This window comes from Cydia pomonella, chromosome 18 (genome assembly GCF_033807575.1).
Source record: "Cydia pomonella isolate Wapato2018A chromosome 18, ilCydPomo1, whole genome shotgun sequence".
NCBI classification, from domain to species: Eukaryota; Metazoa; Arthropoda; class Insecta; order Lepidoptera; family Tortricidae; genus Cydia; species Cydia pomonella.
The window spans coordinates 5,762,553-5,783,771 of NC_084720.1; the positions used below are offsets into that span (position 1 = coordinate 5,762,553).

General features: G+C 42.0%; 3 protein-coding genes across 3 annotated transcripts; 2 read left to right on the forward strand and 1 right to left on the reverse strand.

The window, feature by feature from the left end:
* Positions 1 to 187: 187 nt before the first annotated feature.
* On the forward strand, positions 188 to 13,421 carry LOC133527666 (origin recognition complex subunit 1). Its single transcript, XM_061864774.1, has 10 exons — positions 188 to 540; positions 661 to 901; positions 2,323 to 3,346; positions 3,424 to 3,520; positions 3,747 to 3,919; positions 4,243 to 4,340; positions 7,497 to 7,647; positions 8,768 to 8,879; positions 9,437 to 9,689; positions 10,219 to 13,421. Exons 1-10 carry the CDS (start codon positions 365 to 367, stop codon positions 10,474 to 10,476), a joined length of 2,583 nt encoding a protein of 860 aa, XP_061720758.1. The 5' UTR covers positions 188 to 364; the 3' UTR covers positions 10,477 to 13,421.
* LOC133527658 (Bardet-Biedl syndrome 2 protein homolog) lies at positions 13,347 to 21,126 on the reverse strand. The gene is made up of 11 exons (XM_061864759.1): positions 20,697 to 21,126; positions 20,429 to 20,606; positions 19,933 to 20,162; positions 19,452 to 19,634; positions 18,983 to 19,187; positions 18,398 to 18,609; positions 17,571 to 17,756; positions 15,898 to 16,278; positions 14,357 to 14,520; positions 14,039 to 14,187; positions 13,347 to 13,548 (listed from the first exon to the last, which is right to left on the reverse strand). Exons 1-11 carry the CDS (start codon positions 20,826 to 20,828, stop codon positions 13,448 to 13,450), a joined length of 2,121 nt encoding a protein of 706 aa, XP_061720743.1. The 5' UTR covers positions 20,829 to 21,126; the 3' UTR covers positions 13,347 to 13,447.
* LOC133527661 (SUMO-activating enzyme subunit 1) lies at positions 14,717 to 15,880 on the forward strand. Its single transcript, XM_061864769.1, has one exon. It carries the CDS (start codon positions 14,798 to 14,800, stop codon positions 15,815 to 15,817), a length of 1,020 nt encoding a protein of 339 aa, XP_061720753.1. The 5' UTR covers positions 14,717 to 14,797; the 3' UTR covers positions 15,818 to 15,880.
* Positions 21,127 to 21,219: the final 93 nt, after the last annotated feature.

Genomic DNA, 21,219 nt, shown 5'->3' on the forward strand with positions numbered 1-21,219 from the left:
ACCTAGGCGTTATTGACGGAGTGAAGTGCGCTGTCTATGATTTGATTTTTTGTTCAAGTATTCTAGGTATTGTAGCGCCACCTATTTACGGTTTTTTGATGACACTTTTTGGTACATGGAGATTTATTTCCTTACCTCCACCTTCCGTAATTTGAACTCATAAAACTTCAAACTATGGAAGTTAGAGGCAAGGATGTTCCTTGCCTCTACCTTCCATACTTTAAACTTTATCGATAAATTAGTCGACTCAAATAACTCAGATAAGAACATTTAAGACAACTAATGTAAACGCTGATTTGTGTACCAAATTTGGATTATCTGCGTGTTTTTAAGACAGTTGAAACAGATTAACTAGGCGCGAAAAATGACAGTTACAGCTGACGGATGTTACTTTTTTGGTGATTCTTGCGATATTGTAAAAAATCGGTTATTAAATAAATGTTATAAAATGCCCCGAAAAGTGGTTCCGCGTGCTGTGACATGGCTAAGCGATAAACAGTATAATGAGCAGAATATATCCACAAACTTCCACTATTATGAGTCAGTATTCTTGCTTTATTACCTCACTCAAACTGTATTGTGTTATTCCCTTTTAACACTGATATACAAATTTTTAAGAGAGAAGTCTAAAACAATGTATATTATGTATTATATTTACAGAAAATTTCAATTTCAAAAGTTAATAGCCAGTGTAGGCGATTTCGTTCTTATCTCGAACGCCGACTCAGCGGAACCAGACACCGAGGAGGGTTGCGACGCCGCCCGGATCGTGGCGCTGTACGAGGACATCTCCAACAGCAGTGACCCGTTCCGGGCTAAGGTTCAGTGGTACTCGAGGCCCAGCGATCTGCCAAAATCCAGCATTAACAATGTGGAGCCTATTGAATTTGTTGACAAAGAGGTTAGTTGAAATTAAAATAAGTATACATTACATTTACAAAAGGAGTTAATTAGCAATGCAACCCTCTTAGAACCTGTGATTAGTTTATTGGAGTTTATATTTGAGGGTTTTTCTTGTGTCATTACTATATTTCACAAGCCTTTGTGCAAAACTTCAATAAATATGTATATGCCCTACAACGACTTAGTACTACATATTCAAAGGACATTGCATTGATAGCTTATCATGGCTATGTAACTTCCATTTTGAGTTACGGATTAATAATCTGGGGCAACTCGGTAAATATGAAAAAAGTATTTCTAATCCAAAAGAAGTGTCTAAGGGCAACACCCACTACCTAGATCCATGCAGACCTGTGTTCAAATCAACCAGAGTCCTGTGTTTACCATGCATGTACATCAAAGAGATAGGACTATTTGTATACAAGCATCCTGAAATCTTCCCTACACTTGCCCAGGTCTTCCCAAGGTCAACACGATATAGAACACGGTTGCACTTACCTCTTGCTAAGAGCCAAATATATAGGCAGAATGTGTACTGTATGGGTATTTAGGTCTATAATAAAATACCAAGCAATATAAGAAACGGTATGCCTAACCAGTTCATGAAATCCTTAACTAAATGGCTGTTAAATAAATCCTTTTACTCCATAAGTGACTTTCTGGACTCTGCTGAACATGACTATGATGAATAATATGAAGGATTATACTAAGATAGAGATGGAGATCTTTATTTGCATACCAGTATGATACATAGGTACATAAAGGACCCTGGAAAGGGTGTAGCAAAACATGTTGTTCACAATACAATACTTATCTTACTTAGATGATAATTGATTCAAATTTTCTAAATTTCACTTCCTTACCTGGTTGGAATAATAATATTTTAAGTTATAACATTAAACATTAATTATAACTATTAGCTGTGAATCATTCAAAACTGTAATTATATTGAATGTCTTAGATTAATTTATTAAAGAATTGTAATTTTATTTTATTATTTATTTTAAGTTTAATTATTCTTTTGATCGCATGACATGATAGACTGTAATATTTACATGCTCAATTGTGAGTTGAGTACACTGTACAACAAACTTTATGTCACCATCTACAATCCCTGTATTGTGGCAAATAAATAATTTGTATTTAAGCTTGATACTCCCTAGGTGGGTTCATTTTGTAGTGGGAATGGGGCACTTGGAACTGAAAGTGTTAAGGTATGGTTCATATTCAATGTTATTTGGTTAATATTCTTTATATTAACCCTTTCATTTTACTTTATGCTCCATGGCGTCTGGTGTAGATGCAAAACTTAAAAGAATGAGGTGATTACACATGTATATATTTCCTTATATTTTTTTAATTTGTTGTTGATATCATTATCAACATTATAGTACATTAATCAACTATAATTTTCAATAGGTTTTGGAAGACCATCGCCCATTCTCCACAGATGTGTCCATCGAAACATTCTTCAAAAAATGCCAAATCGCCTTTGCACATACAAAAGACATACATAATGTACACACCTCTGCAAACTACCACTATGTTTGTAGATACAGGATCATGCCAGTGAACAAGAGAAAAGTCCAGATTGAACCCGTTTTAGAGGAGGAGAGGCTAGCTATGCAATATCTACAAACTCCTAGTAAAAACACAACTACTACAACTAAAGGAAGAACCCCCAAAACACCATCAAGTTTAGTGAAACGCATGAGCAGAGTGTCTATATCTGAGCCAATAAATTGGAGTGTCTCTAAAAATGATGGCACCAAACTTCTGCTGAAAAGAGCCATCTTAGCTGATAAGACAGAAAAAGATTCACCAAAGAAAGCTACACCAAAAAGCAAAAACATAACACCCGCAGAGACTCCTAGAAGTAGTAAAAAGTTAAGCAATAATAATATTGAAGAGCTGTTGTCTATGGAATTGAAAGAAAATGCTGAAGGCGGGTTACCTACTCTCATTATTAGACAGCATGTACTTGGCACACCAAAACGAAAATCCTCCATAGCCAAAACAAAAGAAGATACACCAAAAAAGGTTCTGGTATTTGATGATAATGATGATGAGAAAGAAAGCCTCTCAAGACGCAAGAAAAGCCCAGTGTGTAATGATGAAGACATGTCACCGATCAAACCTACTCCAACTAAAGTCACCCGTTCTGGCAGAGTCACCAAAAGCACCATAAACTATGCTGAACCGGACTCATCACCAATCAAAAGAACTCCCAGAAAGTCCATTAGAAGAGCTACTGATGATAGTGATGATGACTTTAAACCAATTGCAATGACTCCTAAAACGCCGAAGACACCTAAGACGCCTAGAACTCCTCGGAATCGGGCTACGCCCGCAAAGACACCTAAAAGTGTCACTAGACGAATCCTCACTAGTCAGCTGACACCCACATTGCACACTCGAGCACACTCTTTTGACAACATTGATGGTAAGAGCTCGAAAAAATGTAATAATGTTTAAAATCTGACATAGAACTCTCGGAAACTCACTTTACTTAATTTTCAGAAATTCTTAAAGAAAACAATTCACTACCAGGAAGAGAGAGCCAGATGGAGGAGATATTATCTTTTGTAAGGTCGAAACTTCTCAGTGAAACTAGTGGGTAAGTCATAAATTTTGCGATACAAATAATATGACTATCATTACATTATGACTTTCAATAATTATGACAAACAAAGGGACCCGGCACGCTACGCATATCTTGCGTCATGTTTTACCTTGTCGGAATGCACAAAGGTTGATATTGGGCTATAGCTGCACGCGTCAGTTGACATCTTTCGTAGTCAAACGGTTAACAATACACTCTTAATTAAATATATACTTTCCAGATGCATGTACATATCAGGTGTCCCTGGGACTGGGAAGACGGCCACAGTGTGCTCTTCCCTGAAGCTGCTGCAGGATGAGACAGACCTGCCTGAGTTCCAGCTGGTGGAGGTCAACGGCATGCGCATCGCTGAGCCCCGGCAGGCCTATGTGCAGATCTACAAACAGCTTACAGGTTCATACAAAGTGTCCTTGAATGTATAGGATAATTTTTTTTAAAAATGGGGTTGGTCGGTCCAAGTATACCATACAGATGGCGCCAGCATAAATTTTACCTGTCATTTCTATGAATAGGGTCAAATTCTTGTTTTTTTATTTTATGGGCTGATGTCCTTTAAGTCAAATCAGACATATAAAACCTATGCTGGGGCAATCTCTAAAATACTTTGTCCAGACAGATCCTTTAAAAAAACCTTTGGCGTATTGTAATTAAATTGTAACCCCTATTGTGTTTTTTTAAATCGATATTGATATGTTTGACGTTAGTTTTTTGTCCAGGCAAATCCGTGGTGTGGGAGCAAGCGTGCTCGCTGCTAGAGAAGCGGTTCAACAACCCCGGGCCGCGGCGGACTCCGACCGTGCTGCTGGTCGACGAGGTACGTAGATAGCTGTCAGAGCTTCGCGAGGCAATATTAGTTCAATGCATCACATCTGGTTCTGTGTAGACGTGCGTAGCGTTTGCCTTGCCAAGCGCGGTTGCGATATCAGTATTTCGGCAATTTTAAAGCCTTGGTCGTTTGCGGCATGAATGTCTGGACGCGCATGCATCTCCGGGTGTCCAGAGGGCCTCTACTGCGAATATTGTAAATTATTTTATTTTTGACGTTCACTAAAGGCCCTTAACATTCTAAATAATGGTATAAATATAAAATTCCATATACAAGACCGAGCCGCCTCGGGAGAATAGTGCCGCGCGAAGCGGGTCGATGACGTCTTCATAGACCGATCTCGACTCTTTCTATATATACTTGTAGGAAGGTAGGCAGAAATTGTAGGGCCAATAGAGCTCTCTCCATGCGAGTGTTATGCCTGGGGACCGAAGTCCAATGAGAATTGGTCAGTAGTTGTAATATATATAGCAACTGACATTTGGAACTCCGAAAGCGTGATTTATTATTTATGAATGCACAGGCAGCTTATAGCTGATACGTGCACATCAATGTCCTGCACTTGTGTTTTGTCCATTTATAAAATGCATGTGATGTAGGTTTCTACCAAATTGTGTTCTCGGTTGTTAACGCCATCTGTTAAAACACTGTGGCACAACGTCGACAGTGACAGAGGAGACGCCACAGACTTGTATTTTCACTTTATCGCCTTGGTTAAATTTGTTTTTCTACTCCCGTACTTTTATTTGCCATTTAAAGGGTCGTGCATCATCATCATCATCATCATCACAGGCCTTTGCGTCTATTGCAGACGATTTAAGCATTGCTGTTTAGACAACGGGTTTGGTGACTGTGGAGGCCGATGCGTGAGCGGCACGACCTCCCACATTTTTGGCAGAGAAAGCTCATGCCACCTGAGGTTCCAGTCCCGATTTGCTTTCTGCGACACCTTCTGCTATCTAACATAGTAAACCAGGCTTGGTCGCATAGCTTTCTCCCCTCCACAACACGCTTGCGCCATCCATCACGGTCCTTAGCTAAAGTTTCCCAGGCATGGTGGTCGATTTCAAATGCTGACATGTCTCGCTTAACACAGTCTTTAAAGCGCAGCATCGGTCTTCCAACGTTCCTTTTAGCATACGCAACTGAACCAAGCAAGACACGTCGAGGTATTCTAGAGGATTCCATCCGTTGCACATGCCCCAGCCACCGCAAGCGTCTCTGTTTGAGAAGAGTGGCAAGACTGGGCAGCTGCGCTTTTTCTAGAACCCTCTGATTTGTCACTTTGTCCTGCCAAGTTATGCCTAAAATGTTGCGTAGACAGCGCATGTGAAAAGTGTTGAGCCGTCGCTCCTGTTTTGCATACGTCGTCCAGGTTTCTGCTCCGTACAAGAGTATACTTAGAACGCAAGTCTGGTATACTATCATCTTGGTTCTAACAGTGAGGTGTTTGTTACACCACACCCTTGAACGTAGCCTCCCGAACATGGTCGCTGCTTTGCCAATACGAATATCGATCTCTGCATCAAGCGAGAGATTGTTTGACACAGTCGACCCAAGGTAGCAAAACTTATTGACGACTTCCAGAGCGGTGCCATCCACCAGTATTCTGGGTGTTTCCGCACTCCCCTGCACTAATACGACTGTATTTTTGGCATTGATGGACATGGAGAACAAAGTGCATACCCGGGAAAACCTGTCCATGATGTTTTGCAAATCAGCTGCAGAGTTTGCCACAAAAGCCGCATCGTCAGCAAAAAAGAGACTGTCGACGAAGAAGTCCTCGCGGTGTTTTGCTGATTTGAGGAGAGAGATGTTGTATAACTTCCCGTCGTTTCTTGTATGCAAATGCACCCCCTGTTGGTTATTACTAAAAGCAGCCTTTAAAAGTAGTGAGAAGAAAATACCAAACAGTGTGGGTGCCAAAACGCAGCCTTGGCGTACACCCCTCCTTATTTCAAATTGCTGGGATATTTTGCTGTCATAAACCACAGTGCCTTTCATGTCATCATGAAAGGATTTGACTAGATGGAAAAGTTTAGGTGGACATCCAATATTCTCAAGTGCCCTATATAGTCCCTCTCTGCTGACAGTTTCAAAAGCCTTATTGAGATCTACGAAGGCTACAAACAGAGGTGTGTTCTGCTCTCTACACTTTTCCTGTAGCTGACGAAGTGAGAAAACAATATCTACAGTGGAACGCTGGGGACGGAAACCACATTGTGACTCCGGATATACACGATTTGCAAGTTTTTGGAGTCTCCCGAGTACTACACGTCCAAACAACTTGCCAACTATACTCAAAAGGGAAATGCCGCGGTAGTTGTTACAATCACCGCGATCTCCTTTCCCTTTGTACAATGTGATGATATTGGCATCGCGCATATCCTGAGGGATGTGTCCCGCTTCCCAGCATTTACAAAGCAGATTATGCAGATCAGGCGTCATGCACTCGAGTCGTGCACACATCTTTAAAACCCTACCTAATAGTTGTCAAGACAAGTCTTTAGTCTATTCTCCAAAAACGCATTTTTGCATACACGCAGTATCTTTTTGGCACTTTTCGATACTTCGTCTAATGACTACTTAAAGAATATTGTATGAAATATGACATTGTTGCCAACCTAATTTTAAACGTCATCTCTGACAAATAAGTGACCCATAGACAAGTTTTTTTTTTAAATTTCATTCATATATTTTCCCGCTCGTACCCTCCATTCTTGAATGTGGTTATTGTGGTTGTCGAATAAAAACTTAAGTTTTGTGTTAAAAAACAGTGTCTTTCAAGTTAAAATGGATGACGAAAACTTAGTGTCTACGCCTGAAGACATATCTTTGATGGCCTAAGAAATATCTAAAAATTTGCTGCCTTTAAAATCGCGATAAATAATATGAAAAATATTTGTTAAATTCACAATTTTATTTCAAAGTAAGTGCTTGGTCGTAGAAATTGTATTGTATGCAACGTTGTTTTACTGAGTCAAAAAATACTCGTGGCGTCTTTATTAACAATTTTCGGCTTCGCCTCAAATTGTTACTCACGCCACTCGCCTTTTTTGACCTCTCTTAAACAACGGTTGCTAAAAATACTATTTTATCAGTTCCTTTTTTAACCGTTATGTATAGTATTTATACTCGTTCCAGCTGGACGCCCTGTGCACGCGGCGGCAGGACGTGCTGTACAGCATAATGGAGTGGGCGGCGCACGACGCGGCGCGGCTGTGCGTGCTGTGCGTGGCCAACACCATGGACCTGCCCGAGCGCGCGCTGGCCGCGCGGGTCGCCTCGCGGCTAGGTAACGTTCCAGCTGGACGCCCTGTGCACGCGGCGGCAGGACGTGCTGTACAGTATACTGGAGTGGGCGGCGCGGCTGTGCGTGCTGTGCGTGGCCAACACCATGGACCTGCCCGAGCGCGCGCTGGCCGCGCGGGTCGCCTCGCGGCTAGGTAACGTTCCAGCTGGACGCCCTGTGCACGCGGCGGCAGGACGTGCTGTACAGTATACTGGAGTGGGCGGCGCGGCTGTGCGTGCTGTGCGTGGCCAACACCATGGACCTGCCCGAGCGCGCGCTGGCCGCGCGGGTCGCCTCGCGGCTAGGTAACGTTCCAGCTGGACGCCCTGTGCACGCGGCGGCAGGACGTGCTGTACAGTATACTGGAGTGGGCGGCGCGGCTGTGCGTGCTGTGCGTGGCCAACACCATGGACCTGCCCGAGCGCGCGCTGGCCGCGCGGGTCGCCTCGCGGCTAGGTAACGTTCCAGCTGGACGCCCTGTGCACGCGGCGGCAGGACGTGCTGTACAGTATACTGGAGTGGGCGGCGCGGCTGTGCGTGCTGTGCGTGGCCAACACCATGGACCTGCCCGAGCGCGCGCTGGCCGCGCGGGTCGCCTCGCGGCTAGGTAACGTTCCAGCTGGACGCCCTGTGCACGCGGCGGCAGGACGTGCTGTACAGTATACTGGAGTGGGCGGCGCGGCTGTGCGTGCTGTGCGTGGCCAACACCATGGACCTGCCCGAGCGCGCGCTGGCCGCGCGGGTCGCCTCACGATTGGGTAGCCACAGAACTAATTAACTTCTCTCACTATAGAAAAATACACGTGAGGGGTCTCCATATACCCCCCTCCCCCAACGTGATTTATCGTGATTTTTTCGCTACCCCCCTCCCCCCTATCGAACCTCGCATGATTTGTGCACAAGCCCTTACTCGACAAAGGAATGGTCATGAAATGAGCCGCCTTTAAAAAAAATGCAGCTTGATACGGCTTGAATTCTTTCATTGCTCCTGAAGTAAATTAAGAAGTGAATTTTCATCTTGAGAAAGTGAGATAGTGATACTTTCCTATATAATTTTTTAAACTACAGCAATATTTGTTAGCGAAGTCGTGCACTAGGCCTGATTCGTAACTAATATATTCAGGTCTGACGCGACTGACGTTCCCGCCGTACACGCACGCGCAGCTGTCCCGCATCGTGGCCGCGCGCCTCGCTAGCGCCAGCCTCTCCGCCGACGCGGTCCAGCTTATAGCCAGGTAACTTATAAACTGAAATTCCCAACGAGGAACTTATTTCAATGTTTTGGACACTTGCCGGGTCCACACAGAGCGAGCATACGCGCGAGGCAATTTCCTCACGCACAAATCGGCCAGTGTAGACGTGCCTCGGCCGAGGCGGCGCGCGCGTTTTCCTCGCATGAGCACGCCGCATCGGCCGAGGCTCGTCTACACTGACTGGTTGCTTTAAATGGCAAAATAAAAGAAACGCAAGCCACTGCAGTCATTACGTGCGGCGTCATTTTGAACAGCCGACTGAGTGACGCCATCTCGCCGAGCAAATTAGCTCGGGTGAGGTAAACGTGCTGAGGCAAAAGTTACACGAGCACGAGGCCGGTGAGGAAATTTCCTCGCGAGGCTGCTCGCTCTGCGGACCCGCTTAATAATTTAGGAATTCTGATTAGCACTTAAGAGCTATGCATCGTGAGATTTTGTTTTTGGCTTTGCATGCAACGCTGCGATACTTTAGGTCTTCCAACCTCCCACGAAGTCTCGCCACGCTAAAGCGTAGTATTTATAAAACATTTGTTTTATAGGAAAGTAGCAGCGGTGTCGGGCGACGCGCGGCGCGCCCTCGCGCTGTGCTCCCGCGCGCTGGAGCTGGGCGGCGGCGGGGCGGGCGGCGCGGGCGGGGCGGGCGGCGCGGGCGGCGCGGGGGGCGCGGGCGGCGCGGCGGGGCTGCGCGAGGTGCAGGCGGCGCTGGAGGAGGCGGCCTCAGGCGCCGCCGTGCGCGCCGTGCGCGCCTGCGCGCCGGCCGAGAGGCTCATGCTGCGCGCTGTCGCCGCCGAGGTGACACGCCCTTTACTTATCCTAGTTTTATAGCACTCACAGTTTATACCTAAAACTAATCATACAATAAAATACAATCAAACTCGTAGGATTTAAGGTCCAATTTCTCGTAAAGACTGACCTACCTGGTGAAAAGTGAGCAAAACGCTTGAAGTGGTAGTTAAGATTAAGAAGTTTAGTAATAAGATTCTATGCTAGATGTCGCTGTACTGGCCACAAACTGGTGCGTACAGCGTATGTCCCTGTCCTAATTGTTCGCTAGATGTCGCTGTTCCCATGGCAAACTAGCTAACGACTTATTCTCTTAAAAATATACAAAGATTCTTAATATCCTAATTTTTCGTTATTACCCAGTATCCCCAATCTCCGAACCCGAAAGGGGTCTCGATATTATGAAAACTTAGAAAGGCCGCGCTGTCGTTATCTCCATTCAATTAAGTCGCAACGGAACTTTCAGTATAGTTACATCGTTGGGCGGACGACTTGCGTTCCACCTCCCACATGCTCCAATGTATAGGTTAACTTGCAGGTGGAGCGGACCGGGTCGGACGAGACCACGCTGTCGCGCGCGCTGAGCACGGCGGCGGCGCTGGTGGCGCTGGACGGGCGGCCCTACCGGTCGGCCGCGGGCGTGCGCGCGCCCGGCGCCGCGCAGGCCGCCGCCGCGTGCGCGCGCCTCGCCGCCACCCGGCTCCTGCTACTCGAGAATAGAGGCGCCGAGCCGAGGCTGCTGCTTAACGTTAGCGCCGATGACGTGCATTATGCTACGAGGCAGATTACTGTGTGACTAGCGGGACTCTAAGAAATGAAAGACCGATTTTAAATAAATTCCATACAACTGTTTGAAGTGCCTTGTATACTTAAAAAAATCTGCGAAACGTTATTTTACCGTGGCACTAGCGTCATCTGCTCGACTTTCTATCTTTATAATGTAAAGGGTCTAGCCGCAATCCTATAGTGAAACTGCCCCTGGCTGAAATGTATACCTTTCTTAGAAGCGTTAATTGGTCTTATTATAAGATATCATTTTACAATATTTCAAGCCTGGAATCCCCTTGGTTTGGATAAAAAAACAAAAATATATAAAATCTTTTTTAATTTTTCTAAGCTAAACTAATGGTTAGATTTCTTTGAAATTCGGATTATACATGGCACTAATAGCAATACATTTTCAAAAAAAAAATCAAGGTTCTAACTTATTTACAAAGGCCTAAAAAAATATTTTTTTTTGTTTAATTTTTTTTTTTTATTATTTACAAGAGGGCGACAACCTCAATTTTTAGGTATTTATTGCACAATACAATATTGTATGAAATATATTTTTTTCATAAAAATCCATTTGTGGCAACCAGGTAAAAATGTCTTACTAATGCAGGCCATTCGACTTAAGGCGTCTGTAGGTTACACATTGGGCCAACGTACTTGGCTCATTGTGTACTTCCGCGTTTACAACCATTTAGTAGGTATTAACGAGCAGCAGCTAGTCGAGCAGAAAAATTGTTTACACTAATTATATATTTTTTAATGCAGTATTGCGTATTTCATAATAGGAATGTTTACGTAGTAGTTGTTTACGTACAGCAATGGTAGATTACATACCGAGGCCAATAAAATAAGAAATGTCTCAGAACACATCGGACTCGCCCATGAAGGGTTCCCTACCATTTATGACGTATTAAAAAAAACTACTTACTAGATCTCGTTCAACATTTTACCACTTTGGACACACATTTTACCACTTTGGAAGTGTCTCTCGCACAAACTATTCAGTTTAGAAAAAAATGATATTAGAAACCTCAATATCATTTTTGAAGACCTATCCATAGATACCCCACACGTATGGGTTTGATGAAAAAAAAAAAAAAATATTTTATGACGCATGAAAAAAACTACTTACTAGATCTCGTTCAAACCAATTTTCGGTGGAAGTTTGCATGGTAATGTATATCATATATTTTTTTTAGGTTTTTCATTCTGTTATTTTAGAAGTTACAGGGGGGGGGGACACACATTTTTTCACTTTGGAAGTGTCTCTTGAGCAAACTATTCAGTTTAGAAAAAAATTATATTAGAAACCTAAATATCATTTTTGAAGACCTATCCATAGATACCTCACACGTATGGGTTTGATGGATTTTTTTTTTTAATTTTACGTCGTATTAAAAAAAACTACTTACTAGATCTCGTTCAAATCAATTTTCGGTGGAAGTTTGCATGGCAATGTATATCATATATTTTTTTTAGATTTTTCATTCTGTTATTTTAGAAGTTACGGGGGGGGGGGACACACATTTTACCACTTTGGAAGTGTCTCTCGCGCAAACTATTCATTTTAGAAAAAAATTATATTAGAAACCTCTATATCATTTTTGAAGACCTATCCATAGATACCCCACGCGTATGGGTTTGATGAAAAAAGATTTTTTGAGTTTCAGTTCTCAGTATGGGGAACCCCCAAAATTTATTGTTTTTTTTTCTATTTTTGTGTGAAAATCTTAATGCGGTTCATAGAATACATCTACTTACCAAGTTTGAACAGTATAGCTCTTATAGTTTCGGTAAAAAGTGGCTGTGACATAATCGGACAGACAGACGGACATGACGAATCTATAAGGGTTCCGTTTTTTGCCATTTGGCTACGGAACCCTAAAAATAAATCAAGGTTCTAACTTATTTACAAAGGCCTAAAAAAATATTTTTTTTTGAAATTTTTTTTTTATTATTTACAAGAGGGCGACAACCCCAATTTTTAGGTATTTAATGCACAATACAATATTGTATGAAATATATTTTTTTCATAAAAATCCATCTGTGGCAACAAGATAAAAATGTCTTACTAATGCAGGCCATTCGTCTTACGACCATTAATCATAAAATATAGATACATTCTCGGCATATGTCTAAGAAGGTATATAGATGCTTCATAAAGTATGATGGCGAAAAGAGGGGCATTTTTACCTTGTTGCCACAAATGGATTTTTATGAAAAAAAAAATATTTCATACAATATTGTATTGTGCATTAAATACCTAAAAATTGAGGTTGTCGCCCTCTTGTAAATAATAAAAAAAAAATAAACAAAAAAAAAATGTTTTTTTAGGCCTTTGTAAATAAGTTAGAACCTTGATTTTTTTTTTAAATGTATTGCTATTAGTGCCATGTATAATCCGAATTTCAAAAAAATCTAACCATTAGTTTAGCTTAGAAAAATTAAAAAAGATTTTATATATATTTGTTTTTTTATCCAAACCAAGGGGATTCCAGGCTTGAAATATTGTAAAATGATATCTTATAATAAGACCAATTAACTCTTCTAAGAAAGGTATACATTTCAGCCAGGGGCAGTTTCACTATAGGATTGCGGCTAGACCCTTTATTATGGTAGCTATGTTGTTTCATAAGCCGTATCATATTATTTATTGTATTTTATATTGTTTTCTTCCTAGCCAATCTTTTGACGTTTACAATCGGCTGATGACTAGAACAGATTACTCAAAATAATGTAACAATTTTATTACAAATAGCCAGATAATTTTACAGGTCCATATTAAGTTATCCCATTTTTGACTTTCAAGTAATGCTACAGAAGTTAGACTAATGAAATAAATTTACTTTCTCTCATAAGCAGGACTTTTCACCCAATAAATAGATCTGAATATTGTTATAACATTATTTTTATTATTGACTGATGATTATGGTACAATTTTAATTAATAAATACTTTTAGGAATTTATATTATTTTATTGTATTTATTTCATTTCAGCAATCCCCCACTTGCAGTATTTTAATGAGAGCTTCAGTGTTGTCGTCTTTAACTGCTTTCCGACTCGCAGCAACTACTGCTTTGCTGTATGTACCAACTGCAAAAACAACAAAAAAGCTTGATATCCACAAGAACATTTTATTAGTCTAATGGAACAAATATAATTCTCCATTTTCGAACGTACTTGATCAACCAAATGATACGATATCATCATATCATACGCGATGAAGTATGTTCGAATAGTTATTTGGAGTAGTTTTACTTCAGATGTAATTCCTGATTTTTTTATGTATTCCCATTTTGCTCCGCCCCCATACATGACCCATTTGACAAAAACGGCTAAAAGACTAGGACATGTAACTTTAGTAACACCCTATTTATGTGCAAATAAATGATTATGAGGCGAGGAGAGATAGGAATGATTCGTATAAATGTACCTATTCCCATCTATGCCAGCGGGGACAGACGAGAAAAAGTGGCTGTGGCATAATCGGACAGACAGACGGACATGACGAATCTATAAGGGTTCCGTTTTTAGCCATTTGGCTACGGAACCCTAATACACATTTTTTTTAAATTGTTATAACCTCTTAATCGCGCGGCTTGCTGCAGTATCATGTGCAGCGTCTTCAAGGAGGCCACAGCGTGCTCCTGCGTCGAGCGTCGCACGTGGCAGCTCAACAATAACTCCTCATTCAGCATTACCACTTCTTTGTAGCGACTCAACATTTCTTTCCTACAGCAAGTAGGTACATGTATAAAGTGAAATTAAGAAAATTTAAGAGAAAACAGTAATTTTAGCAGTTTACGGTTCACTTTACATTGGACAACTCTTAATATAAGTATTTAAACCAAATTTACTGGAGCTGCAAATTGCTAAAGAATCAATTTCGCCGACTACATACAAATCATGAGCTGCAGCATCTTGGGCCGCGGGTAACAGTGCGGTTATTAGTTGCGCCCTTTCAGCAGTTTCTGCTGCCAAACGTGATCTCATCTCTCCTACTTGAGAAGCATTTGCCATCTCTTCGCGAAGTTTATCTTCTGCTTCAGAAAATTGTGCCGTGGACTGCAAAATCAAAAAATTGTTCATGAGAATCATAAGTTTTCAAATTTCGAACGATTCATCTGGAAATAAGTTTTTTTATATATATATTATTTCGTATAATCGATTATGTTGAAATTATAGTTTTCGATTATGAAATGACGTACAAAAAAAGTCAGCACTACTCAATATGGCGGCGCGTCGAGATCTTGTCTATGGTATAAGCTGCGTGGAGAACTGTCAAAAACCGAACGGTACTGAATACCGCAACAAGCATAATTTTTACGAATAATCTCTGAAAATGGTTGAGAATAACGAAGTTGAGCTCTCGGAGGCTGAAGCTGAACAGTACGATCGTCAAATTCGTCTGTGGGGTCTGGAATCTCAGAAACGACTACGTGCCTCCAAAGTATTAATCATCGGGTTATCCGGCCTCGGCGCCGAAATTGCAAAAAATATAATTCTCTCCGGAGTAAAGAGTGTTTGTTTGCTAGATAATGAGAAACTTAAAGAAGTCGATTTGTACTCTCAGTTTTTAACTCCACCCGACAAGATCGGTGAGAATCGCGCCGAAGCCTCTTTGACGAGAGCGCGGGCTTTAAACCCAATGGTGGATATAACAGCCGAAACAAAGGGAGTCGACGAGCTGCCGGACAGCTTCTTTTCTACTTTCGATATTGTTTGCGCTACTGGGCTCAAGCAGGAGCAGCTAGAGCGTATTAACAATGTGTGTCGTGACAACAACAAGAAGTTCCTTTGCGGCGACGTTTGGGGCATGTTCGGGTACATGTTCGCGGACCTCGTCGACCATGAGTACTCTGAGGAGATTGTTCAACATAAAGCCGTAAAACGTGGCCCAGATGACGAAGAAAAAAGTGCAAGGGAGACAGTATCTATCACTGTTAAACGCCGAGCCATCTACGTGCCGTTGCAGAATGCCTTGTCAGCGGATTGGTCGAAACCTGAGCTCCGCTCGCGTCTCCGCCGTGGCGATCCTTCCTACTTCGTCATGAAGATCTTATCACGCTTTCGAGATGAGTACAATAGGAACCCAGATCCAGCTAAACGTAAAGCTGACACAGAAATACTCCTAAAAATGAGGGATGAGCTTGTAAAGGAACTATCGCTACCAGCTGGGTTTGTAACTGATGATCTTTTAACTAATGTCTTTGGTACTGTATCGGGAGCTGCAGCAGTGGTGGGAGGAGTCATCGGCCAGGAAGTAGTCAAGGCAGTCAGCCAGCGAGAGCCTCCACATAACAACATGTTCTTCTTTAACCCAGTAAAATGTGTTGGTTTTGTAGAACTTTATGGTCAGTAAGAATCTTTTTAATTTTAGAAAATAAGCTGTAATATTTTAAGTCAAATTATAATTTAGGCACAATTATTTTTTTATTTTACCTGCAAATCTGTCAGATTTAGATAAACTGCCAGACTCTGGATCAAGTCACCTGCCAATGAAATGTGAGGTGTTGAAAACTTTACATTTCCATTGGTTTCAAAGTCCATCTCCAAGTGTGACTTGTCCCTTAAACAAATGAACTTCATATGAAGTTCCTTTATATTTTCCATTTCAAGCACTATATCTTGATCTAGTAGGAAGTTCTGGTTGATCCAAATGCAAATTCTTTGGATCCTCTCTGTGATCTTGAATGTGACATAGCTGTTCTGTTTGGGGATGGTGAGGGTAGATGGAGCCAAGCAATACATGGCAAACCTGGGCAACTGCTTTGTTAGTTCGAATATGTGGAATTGTTCACTGTCTGCATAACCTACTAGTGCCTGAAACATTGCAATTTTATTAACATTTAAATGTGAAATCATACACATTACACAATGACTTGTAAGATATGTAATAATATATAATTACTTCAACAAATTGTTAACCTTTTGATCGCCACCGTTGGCTATGGCTGACATCTGAAAGACTTGCCAAGGACGCCAACAACGGCTACAGCCGACAGTTTCGCCAATACAATAGGGACTAACGCGGGACTCTGTAAAGTTCAATTTCGCTTAAATAATCGTGATCGCCTGCGTCCGGGGCACGGCATGTTACTTCTGGCGTTCAAAAGGTTAGGTAAATTGTGGATTTGGTCATTTTAGTCCAAATTAATGCTGTAATTAACAAATAAAGTATTACGAAATCTGACAATTTTATTATTTCTACGCATTTTTTTTAAATGACTTACAATGTGAAAATCGGGCGCCGAACTTGTGATCGTCAAAAATCCACACCACCAAATCCACGATTTATTTAACAATTTTTAAACTCTTCACCAACCCCCCAAATTTAAAAAGTGTGTAGTCACTTTCCTTCTTCATGAAAAACTTTTTATAACCTTTATTTCGATATGAAATAAAGGTTATCTTTCGATTCCAATATCTCTCTACGACGATCGAGTAATACATATTTAGCATCGCCGGCTCCCCAGCTATAACAAGCCTGCACTCGCCACGGACAGCGTGCCGTATCTGTTAACGCTCCGTAGCGTAGCGTAGTCATCTATCTCTATCACTTCCATGTTACTGCGGCAGTGGCAGTTGCGTTTCGTTCGCTGCGGAGCGTAAACGATTGGAATGTTGGCTACGCACCCTGGTCTCCTTGAACACACACTGTCTGCCACGGGTAGGTACTTGGTCTGCTTGACCACGCGCCGTCTGCGGTGGACTGGACAACAGTATTGGTTTGCAATAAACTCAAAGGTAGCCTGTCTTTTTCTTTAAATAAGCTATATTATTCACAAAAGACGCCATATATATATGTTGGAATTTGGAATGCCAGTCACCGTCCAGATCAGTGCGATGAGTGAGCCACGCACATAAATTTAGGAATATAACATTCGGACGTCATCTGTCGCGGGCGTTGGCAGTCTTCACTCGTCAACCTCGGATGGCATCTAGTTCATACAGCCAGTCTATGGCAACCTAATAAATACAATTCGGCTACGAAAAAACCGCTCTGTGCGTGTTCGCTCCATGTTGACGCTAGCGTGGATGCGCCTGTCAGCCTCAGTGTCGAACGAATTTTCACGGAGCGTTTATATCGTGCCCTTCGTCTTAAGAAACAAAACCTTGATATGCACGTCGATGGGCACGTCCCTCGGCGGGCGCAGCGGCACGAACAGCACGGAGCGGAGCAGTGCGGGGGCCGGGTGCCGCGCCAGCGTCTCGCCCGTCGTGAAGATACCCTCCGCGAGCACCAGAGCCGCGCGCACCACGGTGTCGTTGTTGGTGGATATCGTGAGGCCTATGCCTTCCTGGGGATGATGTTTTACGAATAAACAAAAATACAAATGCATTTATTTCATTACTTTTTTATTGTTGTTCTTAGATATAAGCTCATATCATAGAAGGTATACGGTATAACGGTTAGGTAGGTAATAAATCATCTTAGGTATAATATAAACGTCTTATTTTATAACAAGTTTGTCTATAAAATTTAATAGGTACAGTCAGCGTCAAATACTTTGTAGCAACCAAAGTGGCCAAATAGTTCGGTACACCATATATTTAGTATGGTGTACCGAACTATTTGGCCACTTTGACTGCTACAAAGTATTTGACGCTGACTGTACAAACTTTTACTTTCAACTAGCTTTTTCAAAAGTCATGAACTTTTCGTCAAGTCAAATTGTATTGTACCTAATTGTAAATAATCAAGGTTGCGTCTTTTTATTTTTAGAGTTCAGATTTCCAACATTATTGTTCAAATCAATTTGTTACCGTTGAAGGTGCCATTGCAATTTCCTATTCCGGGAAGCGGGAGTTTTAACTTTCAAGATTTGATACTTGATCGAGAAGAATGAATCGAAAATCTTGTTAGTTAGTGCCAACTTGGTCAGCCACGTATATACGCAAGTCTGGCCTATGAACAGTCCCAAAAGACCCCACAACTCACATCATTAAGGTCGGTAGTGACAGCGACATGCAGTCGTGTATTAGTCGGCATGGCGCTCGTCGGTCGTTCGTCGCTCCCGCTAGCCTCATAGTGCTGGAGCTCCACTGTCAACGCCTGCTTGCGGTTGAATAGCTCCACTATTGCCACGCGGTCTTCTTCTGAGGGCTGGCTCTTGGAACCCGCGGGCTCTTGGTATGGCGGGTAGCCAAGAACTGTCAGAGAATTCAGTCATATTCATCATCATTAAAACTAGCTTTACCATGGATAATTAAAACCAATACTTGAATCATTAACATCATATCAGCCAATAGGCAATTGCTGCTGGATTCGGGCCCTCCTAAAAACATCCATGACGAGCCGCCGTACCCTCATCCAACGGATCACGAGCAGATAATTGGTTTACCACGGTAGGTACGGGTTACAATGGGAAAATGCATAAAAGTTATAAGTTATCTGTGCAGTTGGGACAAAATGTACTCGTAGGTACCACACCTCAGCCTCACACCTCTAATTTATAATCACGGGGACCATTTAATTTACTTGCAAGTCGAAGTAACACTTGTTTTCTAGTCTTTATGCCCTTACCTTCCCCCCTATCCGACACGCAGACCAGATCCGGTGCGCCGACGGACCGGTAGTCAGCGTACAACATGGCAGAGGCCCCAGAACGCAGTTGTACTCGTCGCAGAACTCTGCCGGACACTGCATCTCGCCAGTCGATACGCCCGTTACTCCAACAGCAGGCCAGTGCCTCCCCCGAAAGTTGGACTGAGAGTGCGTTGGTTTTCGACTAAAGAAGAAAATCAGAAAGTCTGATTCTGATACGGATTCAAAAAAGAACAATAGAAGTAGGTATAGGGGTAGGTATGTGCACTCACCTAAAATTGGTCCTGGCACTACTAATGTGAAAACCGAAACGTGTCAAAGTTGAACTCTGATTGCTTTTGTGAATCTATTTGCTTTGCATGACTTCATATTGATAAGTGGTCCTTCGAACCGGATACTCTTAGAAAGGAAGACGTCGTTCTTAAAACAAGAACGAATAAAGTTTTACCTTAACTCTCCAAAGCCTTATTCCTTCTTCATAAATACCAATAGTGCCATTAGCCAGTCCGTACGCGAATCTGACATCAGTAATTGCTGCCAGACAAATAACGGGTCCTGTTTCTGCTATCTCCGTCTTAAACTGGTTGTTCTTCATCACCCTTATGTAAGAGTCTTCACATCCTAGGAGTAACTACAACATGACACCAAAAAGATGAATCAAATATCAAGACTAGTTAGATCTCTATCTACCTACAAAAAGCTTAGAGGTCACAGGGACAGGCCAAAGCTGTAACATGTACAAGAGTTTCAAGGTTTTCTGGAAGGTTGAGAATGGTTTATTTATGTTATGGCTAATGCATCAAATTCAAATATTTGCATCGTAAGTATACAAACATGTTGTTGAACTTCGCTTTTGAGCTTTTACTGAGTGATGACACATAATACCGAATAAACTACATAGGTACTTCCACTAAAATTCCTTGGCTTACCTCGTTCTCCCCATCCTTATCAAAGTCAAACGTGATCATTGCGGACACCTTCCCACTGACCACGGTCCAGAACACCTCGTTCCCTTGCCAGTCGATGCCTTGTACAGAACTGTTCCCCCCCACGATGGCCAGAGTCTCGTGGTACTTGCCGAAGGAGGCAGCTATGATCACGTTTACTCCATCATGCGCTTCTTTGAAGAAGAGATCGGAATTGTCATGGACGTCATATGCTGGAATAAAAAATAATTAAAACCTATTTCACATATTTCTTGTGGCAGTCGTGGTAGTAAAGTTATTATCCAAATTATATGCGCTCTGAACTCAAGAAGGACTAGCTACCTACATGAAAGGCCACATGCAACAGGTAGGTTGTAATTTCGATGTGTTGATGGTTGGTCGTTGCCTTAGCTGTAAACTCTCAGTCAAAATAATCAGCTGTGAGACTGTGACTCTGATACGCGTTACCTCTCTAATGCATAATAGACTTCAGCAGTACCTAATATCTGAGAAGGGGATCCAATAAGCAGCATATCCCGAGTAGAATCCGGCCGCAGCGGACCGGAGGCTAGCGCGACCACGGCCTGGCTTAGGTTCAGCTCGGAAACCTCCCCGTGTGCTTTGGATCGTTGTGCGCGACCGCTGACTGTTCCACCGTGAGGGTGGTGAATTATTATCTGAGATTGTAAAAAAAAACCCAGTTATAAATATATTAGCGATACATAAGCAAATTGAATGGGAACATGAGGACAGGAGGAGGAGGATACCTTATCGAAACCCGCGCAAGCGGTAAGACAAGGATGGGTGCCGTCATATTTCGCAATGGTTACAATGTTTGGTATAACTTTATGATTTAATTCTAATTTAAATACTGGCTGAATAGTTGATATTTGTTGCATTTTGGTGTTTCAAGATACGTTTTGCTTTTGTTTATGTTAAAATGTTGATGTCTTATTACCATGGTTACGCCTCATTCACAATCGAACTCAAGACTTGTTACTTAAAATTGGTAAACTTTGGGAATACCTGAAAAATAGAGTACTTATTGTGTAATTAATGGTACTAAATTAATTTATACATTTATAAATATTTTTGATATTAAACCGTTCTCGTGAATATAGCCTGTCAAATAATTTTGTCGGTAGAAAAGTGCGCGAATTTCAAAATATCTATGGGACGATAACCCTTCACGCCAATTTTTTTTAGTTTGGCCGCTTTTTTCTACTGATGGAAATGGCTTGACAGTGCTTGACAGGCTATAAAAGAGCACCTCTCAAAACTGGGCGTTTA